This window comes from Gallus gallus, chromosome 5 (genome assembly GCF_016699485.2).
Source record: "Gallus gallus isolate bGalGal1 chromosome 5, bGalGal1.mat.broiler.GRCg7b, whole genome shotgun sequence".
NCBI classification, from domain to species: domain Eukaryota; kingdom Metazoa; phylum Chordata; class Aves; order Galliformes; family Phasianidae; genus Gallus; species Gallus gallus.
In genome coordinates, this window is record NC_052536.1 from 3808539 (window position 1) to 3832866 (window position 24328).

General features: G+C 37.7%; 1 protein-coding gene across 1 annotated transcript; it reads right to left on the minus strand.

Moving 5' to 3' along the window:
- Window positions 1-2024: 2024 nt before the first annotated feature.
- On the minus strand, window positions 2025-22456 carry CCDC34 (coiled-coil domain containing 34). The gene is made up of 6 exons (XM_003641284.6): window positions 22213-22456; window positions 20036-20168; window positions 17538-17645; window positions 5714-5872; window positions 4125-4266; window positions 2025-2500 (listed from the first exon to the last, which is right to left on the minus strand). The coding sequence occupies exons 1-6, from the start codon at window positions 22377-22379 to the stop codon at window positions 2292-2294; spliced, it is 918 nt and encodes a 305-aa protein (XP_003641332.2). The 5' UTR covers window positions 22380-22456; the 3' UTR covers window positions 2025-2291.
- Window positions 22457-24328: the final 1872 nt, after the last annotated feature.

Genomic DNA, 24328 nt, shown 5'->3' on the forward strand with positions numbered 1-24328 from the left:
CCCTTCAACCTCCTCTTCTCTGAGCTGAACAAACCAAGGGACTTCAGGCACTCCTCATAAGTCTTTCCCCTCTAGATCCTTCACCATGTTAGTAGCTCTCCTTTGGACACTTAGATAATTTTATATCTTTTTCGTACTGTGACATCCCAAACCGGCATAGTACTCAAGGTGAGTTTGCACCTCTGCAGCGTAGAGCAGAACAATCGCTTTCCTCCACCAGCTAGCACTGCCATGCTCAATACACCCCAGGATATGGTTGGCCTTCCTAGCTGCCTGGGCACACTGCTAACTCATGTTCAACTTGCTGTTGACTAAGACCCCCAAACCTCTTTCAGCAGGGCTGATCCAGTGTCTCATCCCCCCAGTCTGTATGTATAACCAAGGCTGCCCCTTCCCAGGTGAAGAATCCGACACTTGTTAAGCTTCATGTGGTTGGTGATTGCCCAGCTTTGTAATTTCTCTAGATCTCTCTGCAAGGCTTCTCCACCCCTGATGGAGTCAACAGCTCCTCTGAATTTAATATAATCAGCAAACTGGCTCAAAACACTTTCTCGTCCTACTTCCAAGTAATTTACGTAAACATTAAAGAGAACTAGCTCCAGGGAACTGATAGTGACCAGCCACCAGTCTTCCTTCTTGCCTTCTTGAAAATTGGAACATTTTTTGCCAACTTCCAGACACTGAAAAATAATGGAGAAAGGTATTGCAGTGACTGTAACTAGCTCTCTGAGTAACCTGGGATGAATCCCATCGGGTCCCATGAACTTCTCTGCATTCAGCTGGAGCAGCAAATTGCAAACATTAGTCCTTTTCCAGGAAGACAGTGAAATTTAAAAAAATCCCACAATGCTCAGACTTGATTACAGTCATCATTTGCAATGACAACTGTCCAATTATGAAGTGCTTAGAAGTCAAACTAGGTAAGACTAAATAAATAAGCAGTTAGATTTTATAAAAGGATAAGAATGTTATTAGGTATAGCAGGTTAAGGCTTTTTTTTTTCCCCCCAAAGATGAGAATCAAAACCACTTAATGGCAACAAAAATTGTAACTTCATCAGATTTCACAATCTTTTTGTTTGATTATTAAGTCTATGTAATTCCTGCACTTTTTTACTTCCCCATTGTTTCATGTATCATAGTTAGAGACTTGGAAAGTGGCATATGAAGAATATTTGAAGAAACAGTGCTCATTCAGCCTAGCAAAGAGAAAGCTCAGTGGAGATTTAATCTATATTCCAATATCTAAAAGATAGCCACAGAGATATTCACCACATAATAACAGAGAGAGAGAGAATGGACACAAGTTGCTCCAGGAGAAATTGCATCTGCATGTAAGAAGAAGAAATCATGAGAAGAACAACTAAACATCAGGAAAAAATTGCCCAGAGAAGTGGTGGAGTCCTAGTCATTGAAAATTTACAAGATTCAGATTGACAGGACATCTGATAATGCATTTTAAAGCTCTCTTTCAAGAGGGGGCTTGATCAGATGATCTTGGGAGATTTCTTTCAACCTAGACTCCTTTAACAGAGCTTCTCCTTGTCAACTGGGTCAAGAAGTCATGAATACTCTCCAGAAGCTCCCTTAGTTGCTTTTTCTCTGCTGTTTTTCCCTTTTCATGGTGGTTTAAGTGTGCAGCAGATGTCCACTGCAGTATCACTCACCTTGGTCTCCCTTTGATCCTAACTCATAAGGTCTCATCCGGCTAATCATCAGTCCTTAGGTAAAGCTTCATGAGTTGTTGCTGCAGCTCTCTCCTCCTTGCTGGCCCATCCCTTCTGACCTAAAGGGCCTGTATCAGATCCATTACAGTGCTCCAGCAATGTAAGCTATCAGAATATATTTCTGTGGTCCCAATGTCATCATTGTTCTGTAGCTGCACGCAGGCCTTGAGTTTCTTGTGCATAAAGCCAAGAATTGTTTTAAAGTTTGTCATAATTAGCATTGTTAAAATAACCCAGTAATACTGTTGCCCGAATTAATAATCAAATGCACAAAATAAGTCTTTCAATGACAAAAAAATGAGGAAAGCAACAAACAATCCTGTATGTTTTATTGATATTGAAGTACAGTCCCATTAAAATTGGCTAAATGTCACTTAAAAAAAAAAAAACAACACTGCAATTCAATACACAAAAACCCTTGAATAACAGTGTGATCAGTCAGTTACCTATAAATACAAAACCTGGTTATTAAAAAAAAAAGAGAGACAAGTTTGTACGTATAACTTCATACTTATGTTCCAGCTCACTCAAGCTCCTATGAATGACTTTGCTTTCTGTACTGTAACTACTTTCTACACGAGGATCGTACACAAAGGTTGTTCTTGGGTTTATATATTACCGTAGGTGAAGACTTATGTGACAGACAAGATACAGATCTCTTACTGTTCTTCATGGTAAGAGCATTTTCTTCCTTTGGAGGAGGAACGTGGACTGGTTTCCAAGGAATGGGGTTGCAATATGCTGGAGCTGGATATGAATTTCCATCAGGATGCCCTAAAACATTTAGAAACTATATGTAACTGAAAAGGAATATGTACTCTACGGGCTTTATAATGCATGCAGTTCCAATAATCACCTAGACTAAGACAGAACAACGTCTTAGGAGGAATATAGTAAATGCATGTGACAATTCAAATGATTCAAAGTGATAAAACCTCTCTATTACCAATGACTAGTGTATTCCTTATCTGTATTAAAAAAACAAAAGCAGGCTGAATTCTATGCAACATTCAAAAAACTCAGTCTCTTGTATACTTAAAAGATGCGTATGTATGTGAATTGGTTACATCACATTGCTTCAAAGCATTTATAAATATTACATCCTGTCACCACAAAAATAAAATACACGTATTTTTTCCATCTTTGCTTAACTACAACTCTTCATTTTACCGAGGAGAAAAATATATTAGTTTTCCACTACTTAATTAATTGTCTGCAATTATTAATGTAGGGTCCTTAGACCAGTACAAGAAAGCCTAAAACACAGCAGAAGGAACATGTTGTTCTGTCAGCCACTTGTCTGTAGTGAAATTCCAGTGCATACACCATGAGGTTGGGTAAAACAAAGTCTATAACATATTCTATTGCATGAACAATACTGAGTATAGAAATACTTCTTAAAAAAAAAAAAAAAAACACACACACAAAAACACTTAAGTGATTGCATTTGTCAGGAAATAATGAGCTACCGATGCAAAACATGAAAGTGAAGTATATCACCATCTATAAACAGATGTAAGCAGAAGAGCAACTGGTTGCTCATCTGCTACATAGATTTTCTTAAGCATTCAAAATCTAGGATTTAGATCCTAGAATATTTTCTGTCACAAATACAAATAATAATGATTTGATTCTATTACAAAATAAAGATGAAAGTATAGATCTTTTTTTTTAAAGGACATCTAATTAAGCACTGCAGTGTAATACGGAATACTACTTCTTACTGCTCTTCAGCTTTCGTATCATGTGGAATTACAAAGAAAATACAATAACAAAGTAAGACTCTCAAAACTCCACACCATCATCAGCATCCTCTTTCACAATTCCTCTTAAAGTGAAAGAAGAATATGACAACAGATGTGAGGAGGTGTGAAGCCATTTCAAAGCTAAATGGAAACTGTCACTCAGAATAGAAGTTAATTCCCACGTAACCCTTTTCAAACAGAACTTCTGCCAGACTTTTATTAATCTTTGCATCTCAAAAACCGCTCTTTTTCTAACATGGATTCTGGTGCAATAAGAGGGCACATGTTTTCTGTAACACAAACACTAACTTTACAATGTCAACACAGCTGATATGCTTCACAGGAACCAGTAATTGGCCTGATAAGGAACATAATGAGATCAAAATCAATTATAATTTGGTATACCACATTATTCTCAAGTAACATTATTTTCCTCCTAAGTGACATAAATCATAGAATCAAAGAGTCTATAAAAAACATACAAATGTCTGACCATAAAAGCTTTTCCAACTTACACCATATGGGATATTCATTCTCATGTGTCAAAATGAGATACTGGATGAAAATCTTAAACAGGCTTCATTTTACATTAAAAGATTAGAGGGAAGGAACCACATCCTAAGTCATTGCATATGTGTAGTAAGAGTACAAACCTGTAGACTTCCCATGTGGAAAGCCATAACCATTTAATGCAGGGCGTGGTTTATTTCTAGCATTACGTAGCCATTCATTAAAGATCTTCTCTGCTCTCTCTTTCTTCTCTTGCAGCTCAGCTTGTCTTTCTTTTTCTTTTTCCTGAAAATAAAATAATCTAAGATGCCTAGAGACAAAGCACTGTAATATACGAAAACAAATAAAAGTTTTGTAGATTCCCAGATTGCTGATGATATTCCAGAAATGTTTTCAAATAAGAATCTTTTGGAAGACTACATGTGGAAAACACACTGAATGTGAACAGAGCCTACTGGACTGTGATTATCCTAAAGAGACTACTGCATCCGAGACAGCCACTCACTCTGGTTATGTGCCCATACTTATACAGTCCTAAATCAGCCTAGGCTGCTTTGCAAGCTGCAGGGACAGTTAGTATTGAGAGTAAAACAGTATGTTTTTACAGGCATTGCAATTGGATTTAAATCAAGTTTAATTGATACTGTGAATATGACTTATATGAACTTACATTAACAAAGAGAGGACTGAAGGGAACATATGTTGGTTTAAATCTGCCTTGAGACTCCCATTTACTTTGGTTCCACATTCCTTGTGTTGTTCATTTTAGAGGTCAGGCAGAGACACAGAATTGGTTTAAACAGGACACAAATACAACCAGTATAGAATATTTAAGTGTGTTCCAGTTATATGAGAAATTTGGAAAATCTACAGAATTAAGGTCCTTGAGGCCTCTAAATTGGTCTGAAACAACTTAAGGTATTTTTAAGATAATCCAAAGGAATTAGTATATACTCTTAAGAAATACTTATGAATCTTTTTTGCACATTAAGAACGACAGCTATAATTACACCAGGAACACAGACAAATTCTTCTAACCACAATCCCCCTAACACTTAATAGTAGTGTAATACAAATTACAAATTCAATTGCAAAATAAAACTGTACCATTAATTAAACTTAATTACAATCAATCAACTTTAAGCATAATAGTTGTAGTTGCCCACTCGTTTTCAGGCACAAGCATTACCAGTATATAATATCTATATATAATTTGCTCCAGGTCCTTAATGTCTGTGTTTTAGGAAGCTTACAACATGTAAGAGAGCACACCATAAAGATAAATCGCTGGTTAATTATTCAATCTGAACTAACATTAACATTAGGACTCCTAGCATCAGACTGGTATAGAGAAATAGAAAGAAAAATACTTCTAATTATATGTTTAACTATCAGGATAGTAGTGGTGCTGAGAGAAAAATTACTAGAAGGATGCCTGTTTTCTGCTGGGGCTGAGAAATACAGTTTGTGGTTCATTTTTCTGTTTCTCTTAACACATCACAATTGCAGAGGGTTTGCTTGGCTTTGCAATAGAACTAGTAACAAATATGTGTTTAATGTGCATCTTCCTTTGCTGGCCATACCCCAATATCTTCAATGCATCAACAGTAGAACTTTTGAAACTATTCTTAACATACATCACTCCATCTGATAAACTCCAATTAATTTAATTAAGCAATATACTTAATATGTTAGGTAATGCCATCCAAATACATAATTAACTGACGAATACCTTCTCTTTCTTCTTCTTTTCTGACTCTTCAGCTCTCTTCTTCTTTAACCATTCATTATACTTCACTTTGGCCTTCTCTTGTAACAGCATTTTTTCTAGTTCCCTTGTGGCTTTCTCTGCCATTTCTTTGCTCAATTTTTGTTCTCTTTCCCTCCTTTCCTAGATAAAATAGACCAAAGAAGCAGAATTTAAAAAATGCAATATATTTCAATGGGTCATTATTTTGAGGAATACTTTTATTACATAATTACAAATAAAATTATCATAACCCTGAAAAAATCACATTGCAATCTCTGAAAACAAAATCTACTCATCACCAGCAGCAAACAAAATTTTTTTAAAAACACACACTTATTGTAAAACTTGATAATAATTTATTTTCAGACTCTCTATACTATTATGTTTACTCTGATGATTATTTATTTAGACATCTTTTTAAAAAGAAGTCTTTTAAAAGAATATTCTTTTAAAAGAATCTAAACTATTCTAGATACTGCAACAAATTTTTACTATACCACTTGAACAGAGGAGATTTGCAGTTTAGCAGGAAATTACACCATCCCAGAATTACTGCACTAGGCAGTATGGACACCAAATGCCCAGAACTAGAACTGTAAAGTAAAATAATCTGGATGTCTTCTTCAGTGAAAAGAGGAAAAACATATTTACAATACAAACAGGAATATTCTTTTCTTCTCATGTTAGTTGTTACAAACACAGCAAAACAGAAAGCCAGCTCTTCCCTCTACTTTTATTTCAGATTTACCACACTTCTGGAAAATCCAATTATGCATAAAGAAGCGGAAAACATAATAGTGGAGCTAGGGAAGAGCACAATTATCTTGATTTAATCTAAACAGAATACTTGCTTGTCCTTTGTGATAACACCCATCAGCAATCCAATAAAGCGGCATAATACAGAAGAAAAACATAAGCTTATATTGGCCCTGCAAAACACTAACTCATTTCTGCCACTTATTGCATGAGGTGTAAAAATGGGGCCAATAACCTAAAAGTAATGGATTTTCTGTGAAAAATATTTGCTGTTTCTATTGTAAGAGAGTACTGGATAACAACAATTTCAAGTTCAAATCCTTATCAACACTACGTGAAATTGTCTTGATGAAGAAGTCATTTTAAGCTTAACCTTAGCTTACTCGTGGCATTCCTTTCATTGTAATACGTCACAATGCTAAATTGCCATCTTCTTATATCTGAAGGAGATAGCTTACAAAATTACTTGCATTACTGTGCTCCTACCTGTGTTTGCCAATACCAGAAGTGATAATATGATTTTAACATCTGCAGCTATGTTATGGATTTTTTAATATGCTTTATTAATTGTATTTGCCATAATCTCCAAGGTACAAGTTTCCATGTCAGTGACTGTTGATGCGTGCAATTTTTTCTGCATGGAGGAATTCAATGAAGCACCTGTGCTCCAAATGCCTTTCCATGTCAGAACCCATTCTGCCAGACTGTCCCTCTGCTGCCACCCATCCCACAGCAACAACATGTAACAATATTGGTGGGAAAGTTCAACCTCTACCGATATACCATCAACATTCACCTCTGACAGAGTGGGAGACTCTGGTATCTCAGGAAAATAAATACAGGAGAAGCCAAAACAATGGGCCCCTTTCATATCTGAGGGTATTGTTCAATGGTGGACAGTAGTTAAGCAGAAAAATATGCTAAAAAAAGTTTCTAAAGGCTGGAATTAAAATGAGGGTAGGGAAGCTTCTTAGATAATGAATTCTTAATCACAATACTTCTAATGAGTTTAGCTAAAATACATTCATTGGAAGAGACCTTTAAAGGTCATCCAGTCCAACTCCCCTGCAATGTTCATTGTAGGGGAATGTTCATGTAGGGGAACCTATAGCTCCATCAGGTGCTCAGAGCCCCCTCCAGACTGACCCTGAATGTCCACAATGATGGGACATACTTCACCTGTTCCAGTGCCTCCTTACCCTTATTGTAAAAAGTTTTTTTCTTATTATCGGAATCTACTTCTTCCCTCTTTTAGTTCAAAACCATTTTCCCTTGTCCTATCACAACAGACCTTGCTAAATAGTCCAGCATCTTCCTTCTCACAGCCCCACTTGAGATACTGAAAAGCCACTCTCATGACTGTCCGGAGCCTTCTCTTCTCCAGGTTGAACAGCCCGAGCTCTCTCAGCCTGTCCTCAAACAGGAGCCCTGAATTGTTTTTGTGGTGCTCCTCTGGATGCACTCCAACAGGTCCATGCCACTCCTGTACTGAGGACTGCGCATCTGGACACAGTACTCCAGGTGAAGTCTCATCAAGTGTTGTGGTTTTGTGATTTTTGTTGTCAGTATTCCACTTCAAAACAGCATGTAAAACAGTGGGAGTTAAAGACTTAATGTTCTGGTTCTGTGGACTGCCTTTTTTGTGCATTTTGATTCTCGGAGGGGAGGAGCAGCATTCCCTAGAGGACTTGGGGCCCAGAGGAAGAAAGGTGGAGCTCCTGGCAGGACATTAGCTGCTCTCCCTCTCATAGCACAGCTTTGTGGCAGCGCACGTGGTTCCCTCTGCAGTCTACAGCATAAGGCCTCGGCTTTGGACACTCTCATTTTGTTTGATTTTGTTATATTTAGTAAAATAACGTTCCTCCTCAGGTCATTGCTGTTGCTCTGTTTCTTTTTTTTTTAGATCCATCTACTCTCTTCCCTACCCTACCCCCTCCCTACCACCCTTTCTCTCCCTAGGCACCGGCCCTGCCTCCATTAGTCACAGGACTAGGCCATAAACAGCCTGGACATAAACGGGTAACACTTTTTTTCTCCTCTCCTCATTTTTTTTTTTTTTTTCCCCTTCAAGCCTATGTCCCCTGTCATGAACACAGATATAGAGATAACTCCATGACACCAGGGCAGTTTGGATGGGCAGGATTGGCTCCCTTGACCTGCTTTTGATGCAGCCTCGGATACAGTTGGCTTTCTGGGCTTTGAGGACACACTGCTGGCTCATGTCCAGCTTCCCATCCACCGGTACCCCCAGGTCCTTTTTGGTAGGGCTGTGCTCTATCCTTTCACGCCTCAGCTTGCATTGCTACGTCCCAGGTGCAAGACCTAATACTTGGCTTTGTTGAACCTCGTGAGGTACACCCAGGCCCACAGCTCAGCCTGTCAAAGTCTCTCTGGGTGGCATCCCATTCCTCAAGAGTGTCGACCACAGCACACAGCTTGGCGTCATCCACAAATCTGCTGAGGGCGCACTTGATACTACTGCCCATGTCCATTGACAAAGATGTTAAGGAGCATCAGTCCCAGTTCTGACCCCTAAGGGACACCATTTGTCAGTGATCTCCATCCAGATGTTGAGCTGTTGACCACTACTCTCTGGGTATGATCTTGCAACCAGTTCCTCATTCACTGAACAGTCCATCCACAAAATCCGTATATTTTCAATTTGCAGAGAAGGTTTTTGTGGGGGACTGCATTAGCTACTATCTGTGCTGCCCCAAAGTTAAATAAGGCCCTATATAAACAACAAAATGCCATGCATACTACCGTGAAAGTCAAAGCTATTGCTGAAGTTTTACTTTCAATGAGGAATCACAAGGACTGGGAGAGTCCCTACAGAATTGCAGACTCTGCAGCTGCCCAAAAATTATTCTGCAAATAAATCAGAAATGCTTTCTTTTTCTCTCTAGCACAAAACAACTCCTTCAGAAAGGTGGTTTACTACACATTCCCAGCTGCTTTAATAATCTTGTTTGTGTCAAGCTCCTGTCACTCCAGCCTTCCCAGCTTCCCCCCATTCTCATTACTTTTTCTTATACAAGTCTATCAAAAAGGCTAGGAATGTGCATGTTAATGCACATGATGTTCTTCAATCCTTCCTTCACACTCCTTCCAAATACGTAAGGGGAATAGAAATTATATAATCTGTTTATGTGTGGTGTTGTCAGATTGGGTTTTAAAATTTCTCTTTGATTTCATATTCCAAACAGACATACTTATTCACTAAACCTGTAGGAAGTTTACACATACTTTAAAATATGATTACACATGTTACATAAATTAAGGTATCGATTGTAAAACATCTCATTACTTATTGCAGGAAGAGCCCGTTCTCCTGCCACTCCACCCAAACACATTGTTAAGCAGAAAGGATACAGATATGGCCTGAAGGTTCACTGCTACGGGCTGCAATCCTATCGGGTGTCGGAACCTCATAAAGACTGGGCTGGGTCAGTAGTTGGAAGTCCCCCACCCAGAACAAACTGATCCATTGCACAAAGCAGAACTGGTGACTCAGTGGGCAGCGTATGCCTTACTGAGTTAGTATCAAACCAGTGTCTCATCAACAGAACGATTAGCCTTTAAAGAAAAATCAGACCTATGTAAATATTGAGACTTGTCAAAGAAAATTTAAATTCTATGAGGCATCACACTTTACTTGGAATTTCTGCCTTCTGCCAAAAAGAATTTCTAAAGCGGAAAATGAGCCCAATTAGCAGTGAAACAGAGACAACATATCCAACTGGAAGAAAATTAATAAAGTATACATTCGTGTACTTTCATATTAATAATTAACTGAGTGGCTGTAAAAAGGATCAAGTGCAGAGCTGCTTTATATTCTGCATTTTCTATACACAGTCTCATGGCAGGGGGGACAATCTTTAAAAGTCCCTTCCAACCCAAACCATGTCATGATTCTGTAAATAGAAAGATTTCCAGAAACTTATGCTGTTTTAATTTTTTAAGACACTTCTCACAGCAACTGTTTTCCTGTTTTCTACTCTACAGAATATGACAGTTTTCTTTTCAGACATGCCCAATGGTTGCATTTCACAGTTCTGACATCTTAGTTTCTGTATTCTAGCATCGTTTAATACTGAATGATTGATGAAATATAAGAAAAGACCACACTGTCAACATCAGAACATATAAGCAAATTCCTTTATATATATTTGCAGCAATCTGGAACGTCAATTGCATTTAACAACTTCAGAAATATAGGTCATTCAGCCTACTGTTAATATCTTTTCAATTTAGTCCTATTACACAGCTCAATCACTAATCCTCGCTCACATAAATACTTCTATAACCTCTCCAGAACTGGCAAGCAAAAAAAGACAAGAGGAGAGAAAGGAAGTCAGTGATATAACACTATCAATGGGCAGGTTTACAACAGTGTACACAAAGTCAATGTGGACTCTATTACAGTCTAGAAGTTGGAGAGCTCTAAGACAGTTACAGCATCATTCTCCTGAACCATGTTTCTTTAAAGAATTATCATGTGGGTATTTGATATAAGTGACAAGCAGAAAGTCTTAGTGCATTTGGTCTGTGAATACTCTCGAAGTCTTCAGAAGAACACAGACTCCATAAAAGCCGCCACAAAACACAACTGCTCTTATTTTAATCATCTGCCACTCTGAATTTAAGCTCTGCAAGACTACCCACAATTTATTTCAACACAGAATGTGAGAAATTGGTTCATTCTACTACAGAAATCTAAAGGTAAGCCTTACACAAATAAGATCCAGGTACAAACTAAAATTATATAGACTGGCCTTGCACAACCTCAAAGATAAATTCCATGTGAAGAGACATCAAACATTGTATTTAAAAAAAAAAAAAGACTATTTTGTAATGTATTCCACATTCCAGGTTTAGATGCTTAAAAATACCACTCCCTCATAAATATAATTAAATATTCATTAACTGGAAGAAAAAGAGCATGAGCATGACCTTTTAGCTTGAAAGTCATACTCAAACTGCTCAACAGTCTGTATGCTGTATTAGCAATAGCGAGAGGTAACGTGCACTCAGCATGTCTTTGGAAAAAGGGTTGTGATGCAAATCTCTCTTCTGTAAGGACTCATACAGCATACCAAGAAAGAGAAGTTGTCTCCAAGAATATTGCCATTCATTATCTTATAGCGTGATGGCTTAACTTTCATATTTCCTATTGCTTCTTCCTTATAATGACTGTCAGCCAAAAACAAAGTAAATAATAAAAAAATTGTATGTATTTTTTTCAATGAAAAAACCAACAGCAAATTCTCCCATCCTGTAATTTTTCACATGAGAATGGTGTTTTTCAGCAAGTAAGGAAGTCTTGCTGAAAGAAATCAAAGAGGAATAAAAAATTTGACTATCAAAATTCTAAGAGTAACATCTTTTTTGGTCATACTTCATTTTAAGAAAAAATTAAAAGCAATGTCTTAGTCTCTAGTTAATGACACAACACATTTGAGATGTTAGTCAAATTAATATTGGTATCAGAATTTTTTTTTTTCAGTGCAAAATGTGTAATTTTATTATTTACTCTCTCAGCCTTGCTGAATATCACATTAATATAACAATGTGCAAGTTAAATTATATGCAAGTTAAAGACAAGGATATTAAGAATATGATTTAGAGAATTACAGCTGTTTATGATGCAAATATTCTGCTTTTGAGATTCCAGTTACTCTTAAATATGTGCATTACATACACATACAGGTTTGGGCTGGAATTGACTAAATTTTCTTCACAGTAGCTTATATGGTTCTATGTTTTGGATTTGTGACCAAAACAATGTTGGTAACACACCAGCGTTTTCTATAAGGCTGAACAGTCTCAAGGCCTTCTGTTTCTCATGCTGTCCAACCAGCAAGTAGGCTGGGAGTTCTCACAAAGCTGTGAGGAAATGCAGCCAGGACAGTTGACCCAAACTGACATTCCATATTATATGATGTCATACTCAGCAATGAAAGCTAGAAGAAAGAAGGAGGCGAGGGAAGGAGACATTTGGAATTACAGCATTTGTTTTCCAAAATAACCATTAGACTTGATGAAACCCTGCTTTCTTTGAAATGGCTACATGTCTGCCTGCAAGTGGAAAGTAGTAAATTAACTCATTTTGCTTTGCTTGCACATGAAGCTTTTGTTTTACCTAATTCAACTGTCTTTATCTCAACTCCTGAGCTTTCTCACTATCAGTCTTCCAGCTCTCCTCTCTATCTTGCTATTGCATGGGAAGATACAGAGGAAAGTGAGAGAACAGCTGTGTGGTGCTTAGCTGCCTACCAGGGTTAGCTAACAATATATAATGGAAGTTCTTCTACATACACCTAAGTATATACACAAACTGAATGATCTTGATATTTCTAAGTTTATATTCTACCAATATCCTAACAATGAAGTAGTTCAGCAGTTATAAAAGTGGATTACACAGAATTGGAAAATACATTAAATAGAGTGTAAACAGTGAAGAGAACTGCATCAGTGTCAATTTAAGTGTTTAATCAAAAACTTGTCATCAGTCCTTACCTTTAATCCAAATACTTTATTTTGCATGAATTTGTAAGAGGTTTCTATAAGAAATTTATAATACTCTAAAGAATTAAATGGTCACATTTTACAGATATTTCACAGTGCATGCATCCACAATGCATTTCTCAAAGCATCTGGTACTCTGATTTGATAGCAATTAATCACTATATCACTACTTAAATGTAGTGATTTAGTTGATTTAAGCATTCAATCCCACAGCTGTTGATAGGAACCAAAGAGACTTCACATCTGTGGATCAACAGTTATGTAAAGAAGAAACTTGCTACTGTCAACAACAAGCTTCCTCTTCAACAAATAGGGCAAAATAATAGGTCATATGTAACTGGGGTTCTTCAGATATGGACTTGTAAACATAGCACTCTTGAAATCTTAAACCCGGATTATGCTTAGAAACTATAATAGTAGAGGCTGGGACCCTGTTTACGTGAAGAGCATTTAGTGTGAGACTGTATAGAAGTCCATAATCAAAACCATCCTCAGTTCTTTTCAGAAATATCTGGAAGAGGATGTAGAGTAAAGAAGAAGGGGAAGCTGGAAAGATGAAGGTTTTGTAAACCAATGAGTTCTCTGTACCAGTCCTCAGCCATGAGAGATAAGGTTCTGAGAGTAAAGTCTTCTTGGAAGAAGGCTACATGTGTTTTAATTTATAAACTTAAAGGCAGATGAGGGAATAAAACAAAGTAAAAATCAAAACACCAAACTGGCTTCAGGCAGCAGCTTCCAAAACAGAAGAAGAGCTTTTTACTAGCATCTCCAGAAACTTCCACTGAGTAGAACACAGGAAATAATGAGGCAGCAGAACCAGTGTCTGCTCACACTGTGAGGGAAATTGCAACTGGACCATTTTGGACAAACTCTGAATAGAGGTCTTCAAAGGAAGCAGTATAAACAAATGAACGAGTGGAGTGATCAGCTCTGAACATATACAACCTTACCTATGAAACTTTTGCTACTCATTTTACATCCAGCCACAGTTCTCTAATCACATTTTCAACCATTAGAATTTAGATGAGAGAAAAATTCTTGGAAGGAAGCAGAAATGGAATTCTCAAATATTTTGAAGACATGAACATCTATCTATGGTACTAGGATTTATTAGCTTTCTGTAGAGTTGCACTGCTTCAATCCAAAAATTGACATATATATACGTGCAATTTATTTAACTCTTACAACTTTACTCCACATAACATTTTTACCCATTCTTGGTTAAAAAAAATCTAGAACAAAAACAGTAATAAAAAAATCTGACAACAACAACAAAAGCATCAGAACAAACGGACATGAAGAAAATAAGCTTTCACAACTACTAATTCTAATCTGAAGAAATGAGACAGTGGTTAGTTTTCATTGTCTATTCAAAATTTAGACATATGATGATGGGGGGTGGGGGGGTGGGGAATCAAGGATGTCAATTCCTTTCTTTTTAAGCTTCGCACTTCAGCCATAATTTGTCTACAAATAGCTCGTTATGGAACTGGAGTCTAACTACAGCAATTAGCAATCAAACAATCATTTTAGAATATCAGAAACATTAAGACACATTCTAACGGTTTTGCTCAAAGTCCAGTTCTGTGTACCAGTTAAATCCATCTCAAAATAAGGTTTGTTTAATAATAAAAACATGACATTGGACAACTTTGCTTTTCCAGCATTTATAATCACACCTCATTTTCATCTGTAAACAGTAATGAAGAAAAAGATTTGAGTGTTGGTTTTAAACTTCCTTGTGGAATCTAAATCCATGTCGGGAGATACCTTTAGAGTTAAAATATTTTGACCAATATTCCTGTGACTTGTAACACAGAGCTCTCTTACATCTAAAACAGAACAAACCAGACAGACAATTTACTGTCTGCCTACTAATGACTCAACCTTCGAAGACAGAGAAAGTAAAATTATTTTTGTCCAGCAGAGGTCTATTATCTTAATGATGTGTAAATTTTGAAGGCATTAATAGAACCACAATAGCACCTGGTTTTATTAAGTTTCTCCTTCCTTCTGAGCTGCAACTTTTTTTTTAATATTTCCGTACATATTTCATCGCTTAGAACATTCTCTGATAGTTCCTATTTCAAATTACTGTTTCTAGTTCACCCTCAACCTTTGAAATCACAAAAACTTACTTACATTGAAGTTTATTAAATGGTGACAACATCTTAATTTTCTAAAATAATTTATGCAAAATGACTGGAAGCATGAAAAAACGTCACATCACGTGGTTTTATATATACATTAAATAAACACTATCCTCAAGTACTTCTTCCTAACTTGACCCTAATGGACTGTATGTAACTGACGTTGCCATGTAACCAAATGCTACTGGCTTGGTACATAGAAAAACAGTAGAATTCTTTCAGGCACACACAAATATTCTGGCATGGATATGCCTTACAGTCACATTATAAAGATTTTTCCAGCAGTGTCCTGCAGCTGCTTAAAGACTTTGTGCTCAGGATGAAGGAAGAAGTTTAACATACGCTCAAACATCCCTCACTTCCTTCATCAGTACAGTACTCAGCAAAGGGGAAGGATTCAGATTTGCAGAGATCACAAAGGTAACATCCCTGAAAGGATCATCTCCTGTAAAGCATTTTCTGTATTCTCTACGAAGAGGTAGGAATCACCAACAGGATGCAAACAGGGTGAGTGCTTAATGTTTATTTTAGTGAAGAAAACTGAGTTTTGCCCTCAAGGAGCATCTTTTCACGCTAATAGGAGGAAATAAAGAGACCTTTTGCACATGTACATACATTTACTGAGAAAAATCATAGCAAGTATTCATGAATCCAACCTTAAACTTCACGTGAAATCTTTCACAAACACAGATTAGCCACTGAATTGACATACTTATCATTCAGTATGTGTTATCTTGTGGTAAGGTAAGGTAAGGTAATCTTGTGAAAACTTATACTGTGGAAGAATATGCAGCAGAAACGTTAAAATCCTTAAGAAAGCTAAACCTTCAAAGATCAGTTTTTTCTTGATTTGAGCATGGTTTACATAAAAGACAAGCCAATGAATCATCTGATTTAAATGAAAAACAGATTACTATTGGTAAGTGCTTGGGACATGGCCTAAGAATGACCATAAGCTTCCAAAACATAACATGTAGAAGTCCAGACATGAATATTTTTTTCCCCCCCACTGTTCTCTGAGCTGATACTACCATCAAAAAGACCTCCTCGTCCCACTGCCAACAGAAAGGAAGAAGTTAACCAGTAAACCCACCAATATAAAGTTACAAGGAGGACACAAATAGGTAGAGATGTACAGAAGCTGACTAAGATAGACAGATACCCAAAGAGAATATTCAGTTTCGAACTGTGAACAGTTTTAACATGCAACTCACGCTTGTTCAAGTCAATGAATTGTTGCAGGAAGCTGTCAATTTGTGTTTTAGAAGGGGAAAATGTCACTGTTTGTGCTGAATAATCAATCTTACACTTTTCGCTGTGTACTTCAATAAGGAAGGTCCCCTTCCACATCATAATAAATGCTTAAATCGGGATTGCTGTGGTTCGAGGTTATGCTAGTCCTCTAGTCAGAAATTAGGAGAGCTAACAGAAATTAGGAAGCTAGGTTCAAACACAAGTTTTTCTAGGGGTCCTAGACTAAATTGGAAGATGAAATGAAGATAAATGTATTAGGGCTTGATACCTAGCCAAAGCAGCGCTATTGTGAAATTTTTCATCTGATTTTACTGAGAACAAGCAGTACGGAACAGTAAGAAATCTGAATTGCTATAGACAGTAAGACAACGAACAAATATGCCCATGAATTACCAGGGGCTAGACAAAACTGAATCTCCCCAGCTTCTTTATTTTTACCACTCAGCACACACACTGTTTGTATGACAGAGAGCTGCACAGTGTCCTGTCGAGATTAGGATTCTGGCTGCTTCTGACATGGGATTTTGGCATCCTCTCCAGAGAACTGAAAAAGATTGCCTGATCCCATTCTGAAATGACTTTTTAAATGAAGAAATTCCCAGTTGCAAGCTGTGGGCTACGATAATTTCCTGAATCTGGCCTCACAACTCAATTATCTCTCTCAATTCTACCATACTATTTTCCTGTCCACAATGGTACTTAACTAACTCCATTTTCTGGCTCTACTTGGTGTACAAGACATTGCAGTTAAGTTGTAGACTATAATCAATATGCTCAGGCATTGAACCTAGGAAGTCAGAAAGACTAGGGTACGCCAAAGATCAGAACCTCAGCTGTAATTAGCAGAAGGCTACTGCCCAAGATGTAGGACAGTTATCAGTTACCTGACTATTCAGAAAACAAATCTCTTTATACCTCATGGGGGAAAAATAAAAAATAAAAAAATCAGTCTTGGAAAATTAGTTAACTGTGTGAGCATGTTTTTGTAATTTTCAGTTAAAACAGTCTTTTTTTCAGCAAACTACAAACACGGCTGTCCAAACAGTCTAAGTAAACTGTACAGAGGTTTACTTAAGCACAGCATGTGCCAGAATACTTGCAGCTGAAGTATAATTTACCTCTTCTCTTTTTTTTTGCATCCATTCTCTGAGCTTCTTTTCAGCTGTCCTTTTCCTTCTCTCAAATTCTTCCTTTTGCTTCATTTTCTCAAGCTGTATATACATTTCCTAATTAAAAAAAAAAAAAAGCACAGATCTTTAATATGTCACCACCACATATACCAGTATGCTCAATACTGGAAATACTGAAAATAGTGCTGCAGTTAAAAAAAATAATAATATTAAACATTACATTTAGAACACTTCTCTTCATGAAGATCTTGGAAAAAAATGAATAACAGTTAACACAAACATTATGAAATATAACCAGTGGAAATGTATAGTTTTTACAGCATGAACTTGAAACAAATATTTTTGTTGGGCTCCAGAAATACCTCCACACAAATCCCTCCTTAGCTCATTTAAACGTCATCAGTCAATGGTATCTCAATTGGTATTACTACTTTTCTATAGTACTTAAAGGTTAGATGATTTACTACTCTGTATTCAGGAAGGCATCAAAGCTCAGTAATGTATTACTCACCTGTGACATTTAATATCAAAAGTACAGGAACATTAGGGCTTAAGTCTAAGTTTACTGAAACAAAAATTTTTAAGGGTTTCATCAAATTTCAGAATAAGACCTATATTTTAAATATAATAGAAGAAATTCTGAAGTATTTCATCTTTGTAAGACACACAGTAAATACACAATTACTTATGACTCTTTGAGGAAATGAATCAATAAAGAAAAATCATGATTAAGATAATTTAAGACATCTGGTATCTCTAAGAGTAATGTTAGAACAAAGTATTATTTGTCAGTAAGAATTCATACCTTCAAACTCCGGATGAAATTACTTTCATTAACCTTATGTTATGGTCCCTAAAGTGCAGTCAGTTGCACAGAGAACCTCCTCTTCTATGAGGGTGGATGTGAATGTAGTAAGACATCAAGAAAAACTAGGAGCTTGCAGAAAGCTTATATAGAACACTTACAATCCAGACAAAATTTGAAAATACAGTTGTTGCTGAGGCAAAGTTTAAACAACTAACATCTCTTTTGTGTTCTAAGACATCTGTATTGCAGGTATCCTGGTTTAGGTAAAAGGTGATGGTTCCGCAAGTATCTTAAAGACTGTACTCACTATTTACTCCAAATGTGTATCCATGTTTCCTGCAGTCAAGGCAGACTCAGTATTCTCATAAGCACAATCTCTAGGAATTCAAACTCGTTTCTTAAGATACTGGTTTGGAATAATTTTATATGTAAACATAGTAACACGTTTTTATATTACAATCACACACTATGTCCTTTTCTGATATCTTACAAAACAGTTGACTGTATTCTTTCTCCCAGATGAAAACATTTACCATTAATTTCTACTTGTCCTCTAACTACTTATAATATATATTTAAGACAGCAACCTTACATGATATATAAGAATAAATTGCTTCAGTTCCTCCTCAAGACGATATAAGAAGTCCATACACAAACCATATTTGCTGTACAACAGAAGCAACTAGTTTGGCTCTTTTTTCATGCTTACAAATCAAAAAAGGGGGACAGTTACCAAACTAGAATCTAAAAGGAAAGATGTGAAATGTGTAGAGAATATGAATAGATCAGAAAATATTGCTCAAGTTTAGCAAACTATTTTGGTGTTACACTGATTTCTAACACACTGTTTTAAGACTTGCCAGTGTTGGGAGTTACAGAAAAGAGTGTGAGGCAACCCACATTAAAAAAAAAAATCTGTATGTTACCTACACTCTACAGATTAAAAGAATCACAGAAAAGTTAGGTCGTTGTTCAAGGTCAAATGGTAAATCAGTAACTTAAGTGAGAAATTATCTACCTTTGATGTGATTATTCTAACCACTACCCAATTCTTCCAATTAAACAATAGTATCATTCAATCAACTGCAACAACAAATATATTAATCAAGAAGAGATAGGGTGCTCTCACTTACTTCTGCCCCAGTCTTAGTGTTCAAGAACTGCTGGTTTGCAAGGGAGTCAAAAGATGGAAGGAGGGAAAGAAATCCTGGGATAGAGAAGCACAGTCTGGGAAATGACACCAAGCAGTTGTGCAATTACCCACTGAGTGGGTAACAACACTATGCCTCGTGTATAGCCAAGCAGCTTGCAGTGCTTACGTCCAGCACACACCCTGTTGTGTTTTACTACCTACACACAGGCATATGTAACTATGATGAAAATCAAGGTACCAATTACATCAATATATTATGCTCTTTTAAACTCAAATCATTACCTGTTGGTAGGATAAGCAAAATATTATAAAGTACCACTTCAATTACATGGAACATTTAGCAAAAGAAAAAGCTCAAGGCATGAATCACACTGGAACTGTCAAACCTAACACAACAGAGGTCAAAAGAAACTGAAAACAATGGACAAAATGGCTGGTTTTTCTAAAACCAATAGAAAATAAAATCCTGGTATTTGGTGCTTACTATTTGCTATTAGATTTTATGTCAAGCTAAGATACATTCACCTGTGCAGCTCTAGCTTGTAAGCGGGCACGTAGTTCCTTCTCTTTTCCAATGAACCATTCTTCCCATGCTGAAAGATTATCTTTCAAAGGGAATTGCTTGTTTGCCTCTGTTATTTCAGATCCATCATCATTCCTGAGTTAAAAATGAGAAATGTAAAAGAATATTATGTCAGAACTTTGACTGAAAGTCTATCCAGTGCTGTTGCTCAAAAAAAAAAAAAAAAAAAAAAATCACATTTCTCTTTATTGTAGCAAAAATTACATTATTCTTCTTACTTGCATAGTAATCTCTGAGATGGTAAACAGCATTTATTTTGTGTTCCTCACCAACTCCCTTGTGTTCTACTTGCCAAGTTCTAGTTTGTGATTTTTCTCTCTGTTCCGGACTGTGGAACAGGTTCAAACATTACCTTTTATGAACTAACCAAACCCAGTATCAGAAACATGGAAGCATTTCTGTCACTGAGAGGCTCAAAGTGGCAAGCAGCCTTTTGCAAAAGCAAAGTATAATCAAGATCATTTTCAGTCTCTCAAGTCCTATAGAATTGGAGGATATTGAATAGCTTCAGCACTCAGAATCCACTCATTCTAAGTTAAAATTTTCCTCTTTAAAACACATTCACAGGAAATACACCTTAAAAAATACAGCTTGTGCAAAACGCTTAGTTATATTATACAAGGTGAGACTTAGTAGAACACTTTGCAGAACTCACTCATAACTTTACTCACAAGTAATGCAATGATCCTACCTCCAGGCCAGAAATATATTTTATAATATTCTGTACCTGTACTCCCTCCTAAGTAAGAAAGTGCAGTAGGCTTGAATTCAACAAACACTGAAAACATGCCAGAAGATTTCTTTAAGTTCTTCTCTGCCTTATACAGTACTTTTTCTTAACAACAAAACGAGATTAGACTTCATGTTACTATTTTATATGAACATACGCACTCTGGAAACACCTACCACTTCACTACAGGGAGTAACTCTGTTTGCTTAACTTAAGCTATGAAAGAGGCACCATACATATATTTATGTATGTTATATATTATATATGTATATGCATACATATATATTTATATAAAAAGTCTTGCATGTTCACGAGGAATTAGAGATGTTGCCAGTGCAATGGAACTGACAGAACAAACACAGACAACGCATGGAGAAGAGCACTGCAGTCCTAGCAGTCCTGGCACAAAGCTGTCTACCTGCTGTGATGCGCTATGATCCACACAAAACCTGAATTTCACAGGACCCCCTGCTAGAATGCCAGCATATTCATAGCCTTCATCAGAGTAATTAAAATAACAGACTTGATAAGTACCACACTCTCAAGTATACATTTGTATTTAAATACAAGTATCTTAAATTGATTTAGATTAGTAGTTTGGCGTTAGTACTGAATTTTGATGAGCAGAATCCACCATAGTCATTGAAGTCACACCATCTGACGTAATGCTGATCTATACTGAAATTATGAAAACACCTAACACAATTACACAAGGCCTCATTTTCAGCTCTTCTCTTCTACAAATACTAATTTTCCCATGGCAAATGTCTGCCTCTGGCTAACTTTTATGTAGTTTCAAGACAACAACAACACTCTTTGAGAAACAGTGGGGAAGGGGAGTGGCTGTGTAAGAAATGCTCTTTATGATTATACCTGCAGTCTTAGGGTGCTCATTAGAATCACAGAACCATAGAATGGCTTGGGTTGGAAGGGACCCCAAAGATCATCAAGCTCCAACTCCCCTCCCACAGGCACGGCTGCCAGCTGCGAGATCCAGTACTGGACCAGGCTGCCGAGGGCCCCCCTGGCACTGAACACCTCCAGGGACGGAGCATCCACAGACTCTCTGGGCAGCCTGTTCCAGCACCTCACTGCTCTCTCTGTAAAAAAACTTCCCCAACATCCAATCTAAACCTTCCCTCCTTGAGCTTAAAAAGAATGAAAAGAGGAGGGACAGCAAGCAGGCTGACAGGCTGTTTTAATCCAAGGCTTCTGGATACGCTGATTGCTTTCCCCAGATTTCTCTTAGATGTTTAGCTCTTCTTTCAAGAAATGCTTGCAGGCAAAGCTCAGCGTGGCCCACAGTCCCTCACCCCGCCGTGGAGCCGCACTATGGGACCGCAAGTAGCGCCCCAGCGAGATGAGCTCTCCTTCCCCCGCCCCACCGACCTGCTCACTGCCCCCTGGGAGGCCGTACTCGAGAACGAACCGGGCCCCTCCTCCTCCTCCTCGCCCCCGCGGAAGCCGCGCCGGGAAGAGGGGAAGGAGCAGCTGGAAGGGCTGAGCAGCTCTTCGCCCTCCGAGCTGTCGAGGGACGGCCGCGCAGCCTTCCTCATGGCGGCGGAAGGCACCTGCGTATGAGGACAGCTGTTAGCCGCTCCTGCGCAGCACCACAACCCGCAACGGAGCTCCCGGTGGGCACCGCGCCGTCGCCGTGGAGACCGGCAAGCGGCACCGCCCCGCGCACGCGCTCTGGAGACAGCACTCCAGATGGGGCCTCACAAGGGCAGAGTTGAGGGGTACGACCCACTCCCTCGGAACGGCCCTCGAGCAGGCTGAAACGTACAAAAACAATCAACAACAACAACAAACGGCAGACTGTCTCTGACCTAAGCACTTCTATAACACTGACTACATCACTATGCAGCAAATCCATACTCTTGGTTTTGAAGGAACTCCAGGCACTTGTAAGTGTATCATTGAGCTGATCACCATCAAATAGATTCAAGTCTCATTAGCTACAGTCTCTACTAGACAACAAATTAGACCAATCAGATTAACAAAACGATAGCTCAAGCACTGGAGACAAGAGTATCACTAGAAACCAAGCATCAGGCTAAGTTACAAGCATTGTGTTGGTTTGTGTTTCAGATCATAGGACACCAAGTACAGTATGCACCCTGTCAAGCTTTGCAAAACACAAACTGTTAAAAGTATTGCACGTGTGTCTGTGTATGTGCTGTATACATCAAGCAACAAAAGTTGTTTGATGCCCAGCTAAGCAAACAGTATGAGCAAAGCTTCACATTGTGACAGGCATGAAAACTTCAAGTATGTCAACAAGCTGCAGACCAAGATAAATTCAGTATGTATGTCATACAAAAGACAATTCATTTTCTGGGGAATTAAAGTATTGTTTCTAAAACAGCAGAAGTATAGCTTGAAGAAGAGAGGGCTCTGGGGAGACCTCATTGTGGCCTTCGAAGTACTTGAAGTGAGTGTGTAAACAGGAGGGGGAACAACTGTTTACATGGGTTGATAGTGATATGACAAAGCGGAATGGTCTTAAACTGAGACAGGAAGTTTAGATTAGATATCAGGAGGAAGTTTTTCACTCAGAGGGTGGTGACACACTGGAACAGGTTGCCCACAGAGGCTGTGGATGCCCCATCCCTGGAGGCATTCAAGGGCAGGCTAAGTGTGGCTCTGGGCAGCCTGGTCTGGTGCTTGGTGGTGACCCTGCATATAGCAGGAGGGTTGAAACTAAAAGGTGTTGGAGGTTTTCAACCCAGGCCATTCTATGATAAAAACCATCTGCCATGGCAAGAATTAAGTATGATTATTACTAAAGCCTAAAACCAAGCTAACATGATGAAGAACAAAAGTTGCCACAAACAACTGAACATAGAGAATGAATATCTTTCTAAGTATCCACATATATACACACGTGTGCACATACCCACATGCCCCTACAGTTGTTACTGTTGTGAAAAATCTGCCAAAGTGCTCACCTCAGAAGTGACAAAATCTAAGCTCAGTCAGAGCTAAACAAACTATATAGAAAGAGGGAATTAAATTCACCCATACTCACGGACCTATAAGTTGGGTCTGTTCAATGGTAATTCACATGCCTTAATTTCCAAATGATTCTAACAATGTGCTTACATAATTCCTAATTCTCATCCACAGTACTTGAAAAACCATTTTCCATAGAAAATGGTGCTGAGAAACTAATTTTACAGGTGACTGAAACAGAAATGAATTCAGTTCTAGACATAAATCAACTATTTTGAATTATTAGCTATCCTGATTTGACAACTCTATGAAATGTACAAATTTGCCAATAGCTCCTATGAAATATTTTTTGAAATTTAACTGTAATCTGATCAGCACAGCCTCAGAGGTTGTAAGGACCTCTCAGTAGAATTAATTAACACTAGTCAGATTTAACGGAAAGAATGAGATTGCTCTCAGAAGTAATGTCTAGTTCCACACTTGCATTCAAGAACACAGAAAGAACATAAAACAATCCTACTAAAAATAAATAAGTAAACTAAATTGAGGC

What these genes read in the sequence shown, in the direction of transcription:
- CCDC34 (XM_003641284.6), bottom strand. Translation starts at nt 22,379, where the DNA reads ATGAGGAAGGCTGCGCGGCCGTCCCTCGACAGCTCGGAGGGCGAAGAG. An exon ending in TCCCAGGGGGCAGTGAGCAG is followed by an intron (nt 20,169 to 22,212) that starts GTCGGTGGGGCG and finishes TTTTTAACTCAG; the next exon opens with GAATGATGATGGATCTGAAA. An exon ending in TACAAGCTAGAGCTGCACAG is followed by an intron (nt 17,646 to 20,035) that starts GTGAATGTATCT and finishes TTTTTTAATTAG; the next exon opens with GAAATGTATATACAGCTTGA.